At 49.3% G+C, this 13,827-nt stretch overlaps 1 protein-coding gene across 7 annotated transcripts in view; it reads left to right on the forward strand.

Annotated features, from left to right (window-relative positions):
- Positions 1-13,827, forward strand: part of GABA-B-R2 (gamma-aminobutyric acid type B receptor subunit 2) — a 352,176-nt gene that overhangs the window by 202,780 nt on the left and 135,569 nt on the right. For all 7 annotated transcript variants that reach the window (XM_077644165.1, XM_077644163.1, XM_077644164.1 and 4 more), the window contains exon 2: positions 4,234-4,371. In XM_077644165.1, the coding sequence (XP_077500291.1) occupies positions 4,234-4,371 (138 nt within the window). The remainder of the gene's footprint in view (positions 1-4,233; positions 4,372-13,827) is intronic.

Consider the following 13,827-nt stretch of genomic DNA (forward strand, 5'->3'; position numbering starts at 1 on the left):
GGTGTTGCCACGTATGTGGAGGAATGATGGCAGTATGAGACACATCAACACAGTCTGGAGCAAGCTTTTCGGAAAATTTTCGGTCTAACTTTGTTGAAAGCGATTCCTGCGTTTACCGAATATCGCGTTCGTATTAAAAAAAAAGGACACTGATATTGCTGATTCAAAGCAAGTTTATATTCAACATTATAGCTCCCTCCTGCATTTTTGTTTTTCTATTATTGGGCTTGCCACTTCCTGCTGCACCAGTGAGCCGTCACGGCCATCTTTCGTTCGCGTTGTTTTACTTAGCTTTCGTGGGGTCTTCTCCGAACAGTGATATTGCATAGCGTCACGGTGTTCTTACATTTCTCTTCCATCGAGATCACGCTGTCGCGGCCGGGATTCGACACCAGGACCTTATTCTTAGAATCAGCCGAATGCCAGAATAATGTGGAGTTAAGACATCAGGGTGGTTTTATGGTCTGTTATTTAAACAGCGTGCTGTTTGCTTGACATTGTCGCAAAAGTAAAACTGCCTGGCGTGGTGCCAATGAATGTTTAAGTGTATGAAAAATTTAAAAAAAGAAAGTAGAGTTTGAACTTCACTTCGGCGCCTATGTTTGAACCAAAAAAAAATTTTTGCTTTTGGTCAGGATCTGCCAAAGACCTGTCTTCCGTTAACGCTGCAGCCGGGTGAGGTTAAAGTCCTGTTCCTTTGCGTAGTTCTTAGTAATCACCATCACTAAACTCGGTTTGAGGGCGACACTCAACTTCTCAGTGTCAGTAAACTGAACAAAAGCTTCTGCCCCTCTGTTTACCTTCCCTAGTCTGTGTATAGAAAGACCACCAACTTAACACACACACACAAACACGCATGAAACCACGCACCGCACGTCGACTGATTCTTTTCCCCAGGAAAAGACTGGGGGTTGCATTAACTTTGCCTTTTCTTCCTCTAAGTATCGTAGTTGGGCAGTCTTTGCTCGGCATCCGGAGTATGAAGGTCCATGAAGAAGAAAACAATTAGCGAAAGGGAAACGAAAACCACACCCAGAAGGAACAGGTTTGCGCGCCGATGCCCTTTGCTGGCGGAAGATCGTCTTTCCCTCTTCCTCTTCAACCTTACCGTGTTAGGCAGAGACCAGAGAAGAGAACAGCCTGGGCGGCGGCTCTTCATTGATCGACCGGGCAATGGCAAACCGCTGACCCCCGCGGCCGGTTGCAACGGTGTCGATTTCCCCACTCTGCCCCCAACCCGTGTGTGTGTGTATGTGTCGTGGTGCTGGGCCGTCGTCTTTCCCGCGGACTCTTTTCCCTACGTGTCTCGCCCCGCGACATGTCCTTCCCTCTTTCCCCTCTCCCTCTGTTCTTTGCCTTCTTTGCCCGATCACCTAATGGCCTCGATCGTTTCCTGAGCTGCTTTTCCTCCATCCGCTTATTCGGCTACCGGCGTCCCCTCAGGAGGCTTGACCTTTCTGCAGCGGTAGCTTACCGGGTTTGGGACCAGCTCCGAGGTGAAAAGCACCTTACCTGGAGTCAGCGTCGATGTTTGTGTTGCCGTTCTGGTATGGAAAGTTGGCGAAAGGGAAAATTTCCTGCTGCGCCAATGGAAACGTTCACCGGACAGTCCAGGTGATGATTGCTCTTGAGACTGTACCTGGTGCCGGTGATCGTTCTAGCTGAGATCAAGAAGAAATGGGCACGGGTAGGGCGTGCAACACGCAAAGGAGATAACCGAGGGCCGCTTATAGTAACCGATAGGATCTGAAGATAAGGCAAACATATACAGTGGGCGACAAAACGACAGATGGGCGGATGTGAACGAGAGAAAAAAAAATCTGTAGGGGTAAGATGGCCGCAGCAGGCGCAGGCCACGGTTAATTGGATATAAATGAGAAAGGCCTTCCTCATGCAGTAGACTTGGTTTTAATTATAATGACGATGATAGTTGTGGTAATTATTCAGGCAGGCCTGACCAATGCGCGCTTACACTCGGGGCTGCCATGAAATCTAGAGGAGGGGACGGCAGACCAGTCGCTCCCACTTATTCGCCCGAGTAATTGCAACGAAAGGAGTGTGAGTTTTTAAGTGTTCTTATGTAAGATATGAGGGAAGAGTCACGGGTGCAAGCGTGAAAGCGTGTCGCCGGATAATCTTTGCTCGTTGAGACGGCGTAAAAGCTTGTCTCAAACGGGGCATGTGACTGCGGTACACAGTGTTTAACGTTCTTGCTGTGCTGTGTTTTTATTTGATTCACTTACACATTCTCTCTTGATAAGAAAAGAGAAGGAACAGTAGAAAACAATCACAATTCAGAACGCGAGGGCCGGAATAATTGTTTCGGTAAGGACAGGCTCCATAATGGTCTTCAGTTGAGCTCTGATCACTCGTAGCCACCGGCCACCTTTTTCAACTTGTGGAGGTTGCGGTGTACATAGGATGTAAGCTCTGGCCTTAAAAGCTTCCTTGCTTCTTGCGGCTTGGTGTTTTGGTCGTTAGCCATCAGCTTTTCCGGCGGGAATTACACATGTACCCCGCGGAGTTCTTTACTGCTATCATAATGTCACTACACAGGAACGTCACAAACTCGCGATCGGTACCCAAGCTCCATACCAATTGAGCAACCGTTGCAAGCAGAACAGCGGGCGCTGTAGTTTAAGCAAAGCAAAAAGGGAATTTTCCAAGTTCAGCCTCCGCCTCCTAGCGAACTTTCCTTGATAGCACTTTAGCACGAACCGGTCACTGATTCTGCTACGTGCCCGTCTCAAATGGCGTGCGTGATGTCCTCTGGAATGTAAGCTCTGTGCAGGGGAACGGCTTGCGAAACGCCTAGAGCCCTGAATGCGTAGCGAAAGACTGCAAATCATGGGTGGCATTGGGAGAAACTTGGTTTACGCAAGCGTGTTCCCCCACCGGTCGACTCTTTTCTTCTCGCCTAGCATGATTGGTCAGCATTCGTACGCCAGCCAGTCACGCAGGGCTTTTGCGTATTAAACTTTTTGCGATCCTGACCCTCACTTTCAAGAAAAATCGTCGCAAGTACCGCAGTTCACTAATGAGTTTCTTTCGAGCTCAGATCCAACCACACTGTTTCTCGCAGGTTTGCGTTTAGCTTTGTCAAAGCCTGGAAACACGAAAAATGAAGTAGTAAACAAGGTGTCTGGAGAACTTTCGCGCAAGCACCAGAATAAGCGGCAATCTGTGTGGGTTACGAAGTGAGAACGTTCGCTGCGAACGATGAGTAACCTAATAAACGGGAAAGGAAGAACGCGTTGGAAATACTACAACGCTACAGTAGAAATATATTGGCTCTTTAAGCGGCTTACATGCGCGTGACTTGGTTTTCTTTTTTTTTTCGTGTTTTGCACCGTACTCGGTTGACGCCGCAGCATCCATCAAGGTTTGTTTTTTGAAATGGACTCAAACCGAGGAACGGACGTATCCGCTTCATCCTCGACAATCAGGTCAACTGCTTTCAGATGCAAACTTGTTTTCAAAGTCACTTATGTTAGTGTTTACTAGAGCTACCACGGGCAATGACCCTGGATTACGTACTTTTAAGTTAGAGCTCATTCGAAGAAACCTAGTACTGCACAAGCAGGTGGGCGGCACGGTAACGTACGGCAGGTAAGTACGGGACGGCATGGCTCGGAACGGCCCAGTACTACAAGGTATGGTACGGTTCGGTTCGGTTCAGTTCGGTTCGGTACGTTACCGTACGGTACTCTACAGTATAGCATAGTATGGTGCGGTATATGCTATGCGGGCGATGTAGCGACGCTGTAGTGAAGGGTTCCGGATACACTACGACTACCTGGCGTTTTTTGCGCGCGCTAAGGTGGCATACACAAGTGTAGACAGTCGGGCTTGTTGGTTCGAGTTCATCTTAAGAAACAGCGCAAAGGACAGGACAGAAGAACGACAACAAGAAGAGAGCTCGTCTTGTCGTCTTTCTTGTGTCCCGTCCTTCGCGTTGTTTCTCAAGATGAAGATGGCATGGTACACCGGAGTCTTGAAATTTCGCCTCGGTCGAAATGTGGCCGCTGCTGCCGGAATTTTATCCCGTGAATTTGAGCTGAGCAGTCTGAATCCGATCCCACTGAGCCACCGAGGCGAGTCGCACAAGAAAGTTTTGTAGAGGTGTACCGGTCAGTTCCTCGAAATTCGCTTCTTTGTTTTATTGCTGTTTGTGTATATGAATGTATTTCGTCTCGCTAACCTTCCCTGTGTCTCCTCCTCTCTCTTGTGCAGTGTGATCCAGCGGTGGGCATGAAGGCCCTGTTCGACATGATCGACAAGCGGCCAAAGAAACTGATGCTGTTCGGCGCAGCCTGCAACGCCGTCACCGACCCCATCGCCAAGGCGTCCCAGTTCTTCCAGCTCGTCCAGGTGAGTTTACCTAAACCACAAGGGCCAGCTCTTTTCTACAACCGGTTGACCGGTGGGGACAGCTTAAATGTATTACTCGGAAAAGTTGGCTTATAAATTTGAGTTTCCGACAAATCGTTGTGTCTTGGGGCATAATTATGAGGCATCAGTCCAGCGCACAAAAACACACGCACACAACGGACGCCGTGGTGCCTACTCTCTTCGTACGTGTGTTTTTGTGCGCTGGGCTTATGTCTCATAATTACACCCAGAACCAACTTAGTGTCATGAGGCGGACATAAATAGTCATACTTACGTACTTAGCAAATAGGAACCGACAAGGACGAGCTAGAAATGGGGTAGTTCGTAAAACTGGAGCGCTTGGAATTTCGAGCGTGTGCAACTACGCCGAAGTACGCAGTTACATAATCATGTTCATCACGTGCACAATAGCTTATCCTTTTATATACATGCATGAAAAGTTTCACAGCTTCTTCACAGCCGACTAGAAATTTCTAATTGTTAAAAAGTTAACTGTTAGAGTTTAGCTAATAACTTTGCTAGTTAACAAGATTCGCCTGTTTTCTGACGTCCGGCAACACTGGCATCACTAATCTGCAAAAAGCTTCCCTTTACCTGAAAAACCCTATTTTTAAAATTGAAGATAAGCTTCCCTGAAACACCTGATATAATTATTAGTGTATTTTAGCGTTTTCTATGAAACCGCTGGTGAGGGCTGGGTCGGTTGGGCTTGAAGTGGCGGTGGTACTTCATTACAATTTTAAATTTCTTTGGCATCCTCTGTAGTTTTAGACGGCTAATCTATTCTTTCAAAATGGGGTAGTACCCAGTTCCACTTCAGTGCTGCGGGCAGAATGAAATTTTGCATTCGATATAAATATTTGCTTTCGTTCTCCGGTACACTACCGCGAAGAACGTCTGCTTTAAACCCCGCCACACACATCCCTGACAAAATAACAGCAGACGACCTGGCGACCACTCCAGGCTCGCACCTTTCCCTCCCCAGCGCTACTTGCGCTTTTCTCCTCTTCTACTCACACCCCCGAATATTCCTTCTGTGGGGCCCCAAGAGCCGCATTCGGCCACATTACGCCCATCTGCCTACAGCTGTAAACATCGGCCCAATGGGCCCTCGCGAGCTCACAGGGGTAGGAGGTCGTTGTCTCTAGCTCGGACCTGGCCTCGCAACTGTGGCTGGTGCAGTGGGCGGAGAAGGTCGCCGTCAGACACGGGCTGCGGTCCACCACTCACGACGAGGAGCCAGCCCACTTCTGAAGTTTTGAGCTATAAGAGCCCCGCCAATAATAAAGGTTTTCGCCGCAACCACCTTAAACTCACGAATTGTTGACTAATCTCCGAGTTTATAACCGCGATCAGAGAGCCGGAATTTGATGCAAGGGTCCTAAGGGAACTTTGACTAATATTAAGGTCAATAACACAGCATCATCTCAATGCCAGAAGTGACGCAGCAGCTCGTAGACCTAGAAGCCAGCACAGTACCATCCGAGTGTTTAATGTTTGTAAACGCCTGCGCAGTGGCTCTGTATTTATGGTGCTCGAGTGCTGACCGAAAAAGCGCACAGCGTGTAGATGGATGTGAAATGCTGGAGGCCCGTGTAGTGTGCTATGTCAGTGCACGTTGATAACCCCAGGCGGTCGAAATTATCTGGAGCCCTCTACTGCGCCATCCGTCATAGCCTGAGTTCCTTTCCGACGTTAAGATCCTGTAAAACCAGAAAATTAAGTGTATAAACTTTAAATTCGAGTACCAGAAGTCAATATGTCTATTCGAACTGTCTTCGCACACGACAGCTGATCTACTGTATAGCTTTGATGACTAAAAAATGCCCTGCGGCACCGTTGAAACGTTGCCTCAGAACCTTTAACATACGACGCCTTTTCTACAGTGAAGTTTCTCTGGCGTTATGACGTCAAAGAAGGATCATTTGTTTGTGTTCCTGGCACGCAGTCTTTAACCTTTTCCCAAACATCTTCCACACATTCGACTGCACAACGGGTCTGTCGCCGTGGGCAAATGCGCAACCAACCAATCGCACCGAGAACCCCTCACCCCACTACGTCAGGCGCCCCCTGACGTCTCTGAGCAAACTGTCGTCGGCGCGGACCACTGCCTATGGATGCTGCAGCCGCCGCGTGCTTTTTCCCGGCAGGTGCGCTCCCCCATCATGCATCGACAATCCACTCACTCCGCCTGTCGGTTCGGACAACGACGCGGTCTCGTTCCTTCCCCCTCACCACCCCCGTTCCGACCTACCTCGTGCATCCGCGCACAACTCGGTTTTTGGGAAGAGGAGGAGACAACCCTTCCGCCCAGATGCATCAGCGCCAAGCCGAGTTTGCCGCATGGCCGCGCGCGACCGTCCCGGGGCCACAGTCCCCGAGAGCGCCGCCAGGTAATCACGCTGAATGGTAGCAGAGGGCACCAAAGTTTTTCGGCCCGCTTGCTCGGACCTTTCCTGCCTTTCCGTCTCTTCGGCCGTTCCTTCCCCTTCTTGCACCGCGTTTGACTGGCACTCTACGTCACATTTGCCCTTTCCTTCTGTTTTATTTTTCTTTCTTCTTCTCTCATGCCTTGCGCACGAATGTCGCTCTATCTCTTTCCCCTTGTATTTCTACCTCTCTTTTCTGGTTCCAACCGACTGTGACCAGAGCTGCGGTTCGAAGCATTCGCTCTCTGATTGTCGAGGTGGAACGGGGGCATTTGAGGATGAACGCGGCCGCGACGCGTTTTTTGGGCGGAGGGGTTATGTGGAGGAAGGACATAGCTACTGTGAGATCCTCGAATAACGGGTCGGATTCGGTAATGGTTCTGGCCGTTTCGGTATGCATAATTGACCTAAAGGTTGTCTGCGTACGTAGAAACAATGATGAAAACGCTTAATGGGTTCTAGATTAACTTGCGCGTGTGCCTGTACATCAGGTTGAACGCGTAATCATTGTTCGGTGAGGCTCAGTGGTCAGTGCGAGCCACAGCGCGTGATTAAATCTCAACACTGAAACTGCACTCCATTATTAATGCGGGCATTGTGATGTAGCGACGAAGGCGTGGGGATCGCCGGAGAGCCATGCAGAGCATGAATAAGGACAATCAGGTTATGAGGAAATAAAAAGTGAACGCAAATCACCATACTTATGGTAGTTGATGCCATAGCACCCGCCATGAAAATGTCTTTGATTCATCGAATGTGCCAGGTTAAAAACAGACTTGCCAATCGGTCGGCCCAGTGTTTGCAAGTATATGCCTTCTCTAAACGTTTTTGAAGTGAAAACTAAACATTTTGACAGATTTGCCTGTCTGCTTGGGATTGAAGACATAATAAACGGCCCACCTCCAACCAAAAACTTTCATTTGAAGCCCTACGGTTCCAAGCAGGCTCAGCTCCTTCATCAGGGGTGATTGGGGGTGGTAGCTAGCGTCTTTAAGTATGGAGGGGAGGAGGTGGTCAAAAGAACGAAAGCTGTGATGCGAAAGGCATGGGGGAGGGAGGAGGAGGTTAAGGCTGTGAGTCACGTTGTCGCACTGAGGGGGTCAATGGCGACTATTCTTCTTTGACTTGCAGAGCGAAGTCCTGGGCATACCTGGGGACAGGTTTCCTTTTATGCGGTTGATGTCCGGGGTACATTGGATGTGCCATGATTCGAGTAGGAGCCTTTTCTGGTAACTTGTTTCGGTTCCGAGGATGCTGGTTTCGTCGAAGTTGATTCTGTGGTCTGAGTGTTCGGAATGTTCGGCTACAGGATTGCGGTACGCCTTCTTGAAATGTTTGCCCTGCCCAGTGGGGGTGAAGGAATGTCTCACAGAGGACTGCCACATGGTATCGTCAACGGGAGGTGCTTCATAAGCCATGCTTAATGCAAAGGAGTGTGAAAGTGTTTCCTTTTTTTACTGCAACAGTTTTATCGGAAACCGTCGGCGAAATCGTGGTGTCGCCTTTGTCGTCTTCAGTGAATGCGGCGGCAGCGTCAACCGTCACGCTGTTTTTCTACTCCCCTAAGCCACACCTCCCATCCGTAAGTGATTACCGCAACCCGCTACTGCAGCGCTAGATATTAGACAGTTTTAGCACAGTGCACTTCCGCCTCCGCACCGCTCGCGCTACCTGGTCAGTCTAACAGGTAAAGCTGGTTTTCAGCTAAGCGGGGGCAGACAAGCGAACTAGTGTTCCTGTATATGCTCCCGGGAGCATATACAGGAACACTAAGGCGAATTGCACGAAGAGCGCCCTGGTGATAAAAAGTGGAACCAGGCAATAAAAATAAAACAGCTTTATTTTTCGTCGCACTGCAAAATAATATTTTTTGCTCGTAAACATCTTATGAGGCGTGAAGTGAAACGCATATGTTGTTTCTGAACAGGCGTTTGTTAACTTTGTTATTTCTGCGCACTTGCTCCCAAATACAGGGGTTGTTGAATGGGTTTGCCGCAACCACCTCGCGCAATACTTTATTTTTTTCCGCTGTTCTGAAGAGCGGCATTCCTGCCGACCAGCGCCATGAGGTCTTGCAATAAAACTACTAGGCAACGAAGTTTTCTTTAAGGCTATCCTTCTCTATCAGAGGTTAAAACAGATCCTGTGAAACAAAATGATGTTTCCCTATCGAACAATGTCTGTCACCAAACGTAACAGGTCTGCTTTCATAAAGGCATCCTACTGGTCGATAGAAGCGAAATGCAAGCATTGTAAGTTATAGCTCAATAGGAAGCAGATGCGGTGTACTGTTTATTTTTTTTTTGCTTGCATAGGCTGGCTTAGCGTTGCTGTTGAATATATGCAATAAAGGCGCAAAAACTCGCTTCACCGCGTCCGTATACCGTCCCGGCGCCAGCACGAATATTCGCAGCGTTCAGTCAGCTGCGAAAGACACCCGCAGGCAATATAAGAGCGGCTACTTCTACGCTTCGCCTTGCAGCCTGAACCTATGCAGCACACCTTCCACGCGCAGCTGCACAGGTTTTATGGCAAGGCCTATTCGAACGGCGACAGATACTCCTCTTATACGAGGCCGGTGTTCGTAGCTCAGTTTTCCGGGAGATCAGGAAACTGCGTGCATGTGGATCCGAGGCAAATTTTGTACGCATGCATAGGCCAGCGTGTGCCTGTGCACACATTTTACCGTTTTACGCAATCACGCATGAAAAATAAAATAACTTTACGTCCTAGTCTCTTGCCTTATGACCATACTTTTTATTTCTAACCATTGTTCTACCAGTCGCGTCTATTGCGCTGTATAGTGTCTTGTGAGTGATCGAAACTATATGTTGCAAATGACGCTTTTTATTTATTATATTTATTTTATACTGCTAGTCTTAGTAGGCTGCTGGGATGCAGGTAGCGTGGTCGGGCCAGAGAAGGGACGAGGAGGATCGGAGACGCGGTTAAGAAGGAAAAGACGAGGAAAACGTTGTACAGACTATTTACGTAATACACAAGTAAGAGCAACTGAGAATGCCTCTCAGTTAAAGGGCGGTTCTTAGCGGACGGGAGTCTCTTAGGAAGTGAGTGTCTCTCCGCCGACGGGCGTTTCTCGGTACCAAACCAGCGGGTCGTTAAATACCCTTCGTATTCCCGAGATCCCTGACTGGGGAATGCAGTTCGGAAAATGATGTCCAATCAAACCAGCAGACGAAGAGACACTGGTGGTACCGCCACAGCAGGGGCGGTGCTGATGCTCTCACAGCTCATATATGAAAGGGCGAAAAACACTGTCACGTTGTTGTAAACATAGCTGCCAGGTGGGTGCCCACTTGGGTCAGGAATGTCAAGCCGTTTCCCAGCAGGGGGGTGAACGACCTTTCACTTCCTCGCCTGTTGTCCGAAACGCGAGAACTCTGTCGAAGACGCAGTCGCCCATCAATTGTCATCCCCAGCGTGACTGTTGAAAGCAACGCTCTGTCGGCGACCCTATGGCATACGATCGACCACGTGGTGCCGCCATTGTAGCCACTGCTTCCGCGAACGCCAGTCCAGGCAGCGTTTCTTCAAAGACTCATTCGCCTTTACGTTGGTTTTCTAGAAATGCTGGTCAGAGAGTCAGCCTCTCTATCCATTTAGGCTCGAAGGCACGCCGGGCATAACAGCACCCCCGCTGACAGACAATGCATCAGGAAGATTAGTTGCTCCTACGCAGCTCAGCTGACTGGGCGTGCGAGAATGGTCTCTCGTTCTGCAGTCCTCTAAGACTCTCTTCCTCTACTGCGGAAATCCAGTTCCGTGATCTCTGCGAGGTGAGCCAAACGGTATAACAAAACGCCAAGCCGTACACAACAAAAGCAAGTGCCGTCTGAAATCCCCCGTTCCGCCAGACCATCACCAAAACAAAACTGATTACACGTAAAGATACCTCTAATTGAAGCCTGAAATTAAGCTAAAATATTCCTCAACAAACATGAAATGCATACCTGATGCAAGGCTCAGGTGTTCGGACCTCTTCAAAGCGTTGTCATGGTGCACGGTACGATTCGACTGAGGGAAAATTAGAATTGGTCTACAATAGGTCGGAAAGTTGAATCAATCTCGAATGTCACCCGGGCCGAGAGGTCAGACGGAGGCTTTCAATTTTGCCCCAAGCTATTCATTCGCAATTAGCACGATTGCTGATGCGGTCTTCCTTTCGTTCTGCAAGCCAGCAGACACGACATAAATGTCCAAATCTTGTGCAACAAATAGTGCAGAAAAAAGAACATATTGCACATCATACTGCTAAAAATAGTAGCATCTCTAGGAGCTCTCGCCAGCTACCTAAGATACAAAGGCCAAAAAAGGTTTCGCTCGTGGTTCCATGTCTGCGGACACTAGCGCGTAACCATTAGCGCAGGTAAAGTTTGTGTGCCAAACCACAAATCAAGCCTAACTAAACATCTCGAGGCGCCCACACGACAGATTACGCCTCATATGCCCATGAATGACCCCACACTATTTACTCTCGTCAGAGGACACTGTCGCGGCGCGCAGCTAAACCTATGTACAACAAGTGCACGCTGCAAGGCAATTTGCCTGAAAACAATTCGCATCAAATTTATAAGCATAAGTGATGCCATGAAAGAAAAGTTACAAAACAATCTCGCGGTTGAGATTACTGTTCACAAAACACTGTTGCTTCAGTGCTGGCTTACGCTACATTGGGCTGTAAAACAGGTTACATAAAAACGAATGTTTTCAGAGATACATTATGGTGAAAAATTCATGAAGAATACAAAATTCCGCGCACGTACAAAGCTCAAAACTTTGTTTGCGTCTTTTTGCAGGAGAGTAAAAGAAAGAAAATGCCAACAGTAAACGGTCCTGGAGCACGCCTAAAAAGTTGTGTGGTTCAAGACGCGCCCTTCGCGGTCGCGGCCGGACAGTCACTCCACTAGCCAAGGCTTCCCAAAGGTTGAGAGACTGATTAGTTCCGCCTTTGTCAACACCTTCTAGACAATGTCCTTTGTGCCACGTGCGTCCAGAGCTTGAGTAGTTTCTGGGGAGAAGCCGCCGCGATGTCTCAGTGGTTATGGTTCTCGGCTGCTGACCCCAAGGACGCGGGTTCGATCCCGGCTGCGGCGGTCGAATTTCCATGAAGGCGAAATTCTAGAGGCGCGTGTACTGTGCGATGTCAGTGCACGTTAAAGAACCCCAGGTGGTCGAAATTTCCGCAGCCCTTCACTACGGCGTCCCTCATAATCTGAGTCGCTTTGGGACGTTAAACCCCGATAAACCATAAACCAAACCAGTTCTTGGGGAACCCAGAGCGGGAGGGGCGCTTCGTACTCTCTCTGTTCTCTGCGTATTGTGTTCCCCTCCGACTCACGCGCGTTCTGTGGCGCACTTTTTTGTGGCGGCCGAGCGCGTCACGTGTCCTTGGACTTCTCTGGTTCCACAGTGGGACAGGTGCTATCGCCCTGCATGCGACGCCTTTCCGATTTTCTATGCTGCGATGAAGATGTGGGGCCGTTGCACCGCTGATCAGCTTTCACACCCACGGTGTTTTTGACCCGCACATCTTGCTCTTTAATAAAAGCTTTCGCGTCAGCTTTTGTCAAGCGCAGCCGCCTTCGGGAAAATCCCATTGTTGATTTTCCCTTTCTGACATAAGTTCTCGCGGTTCCGTCAGGTGCTAAGCTGCCGGCCTTCGCCTCAACATCAACAGCCGACCTAGCATATGACAAAAGCTTGTCGCGTTCCCTATTTTCCTCGTGCAGCGAAGCTACTTGCGCTTTGATCTCAGTGCCAGGCGACGGCTCACCTGACGAACCGTTCGCTGCTATTTGCTTCGAGCACGATGCCTCATTTTTCCGAGGTGTGTCCATACCCGCTGTGAATTTGCTTTTGCTGATCTTCTCTTTGTTGCGATGCAGCGCTGAGCCGCAATGTGTGCTTACTATCGACCTGTCAGCAGGCGCTATCGGTGGGCCACTGCCCGTCGGAAACTCAAAACAATCTACGTGCATTAGAACGTCTGCACAGCATAAAAGTTCTCTGCCCTGAGGCCTGTAATTCGGGGCAGCGTCATTGCCGTTACGGGTAACAACAATCTGAGCGACATCGCCCTTTTCAGCCAACGCTGCACTCTTACCTGGCGCTTCAACGTCGCTGTCAAGTGACTCTCCGTGAAGCTGTTTCCAAGAAGGCTGTCTTTCGGTGCGATGTCATTCGAGCTCATTGCTTTCTGCTCGAGCTGAAATATCAGCTGCTTCTGCAACAACGGCGTCTACCTTTGGGCTATAGATTCTACCGTGTCACGCATTTCTTTGTTGCTCGCATTACCGGCCAAACCATCCCTTGTGCCATTGTTAAGGTTGATGGGGCTGCAACCTTTTCCCTCTGCCTTTGAATCGACATATTCTGCCGCTGCTGCTGCCGAACTGGCAGTTTTTTCGAGGCTTGAACCTGCCCTATCGTTGCTGTCCTGAGCAACATCTGTGTCCCTAGCTGACCAAGCGGGGTTCCTGGGCTGGTCGCTGACACTCTGATGGGACCGCTCCTCGCTGCCCTCACTTCGAGCTTTAGAGTCGGTCTCTACGCCAATGCTGAAGAAGCGGAAGAGGGCATTTTCCGCTTTTCTGTAGTTATCGGCGCCCACGTCCAACAGCCGCGCTAATACGGCGCCGACATCACAATGAAGGATAGCCGCCAGCATCATTGCCCATTCGCCCTTGTCTAGCTCCTCTTCCGTACAGATCCACTCGAAATTTCCCAGATAAGTTCTGAAGCTCTCGCCTCTTCGGAAAGTCCGCAAACAATCTCGAGCTCTACGCCACCGAAATAGTTGCGTGAGCTCCTGCAGCTCTCGTCTGCGTCTTTCCTCTAGCTCCGCCTGCTTCGCCTCCCATTTCTTTATGCTTCCTCACGAATCCTTCGTATTTATTGCTGCTCAAGACGCTCTCTCTTCTCTTTCTCCTCGTGAAGCCTTCGTTTTTTTTGTTCACCTCTTCGTTCTAAAATCGTCTCCCACGAC

Source organism: Amblyomma americanum, chromosome 11 (genome assembly GCF_052857255.1).
Source record: "Amblyomma americanum isolate KBUSLIRL-KWMA chromosome 11, ASM5285725v1, whole genome shotgun sequence".
Lineage (NCBI taxonomy): Eukaryota > Metazoa > Arthropoda > Arachnida > Ixodida > Ixodidae > Amblyomma > Amblyomma americanum.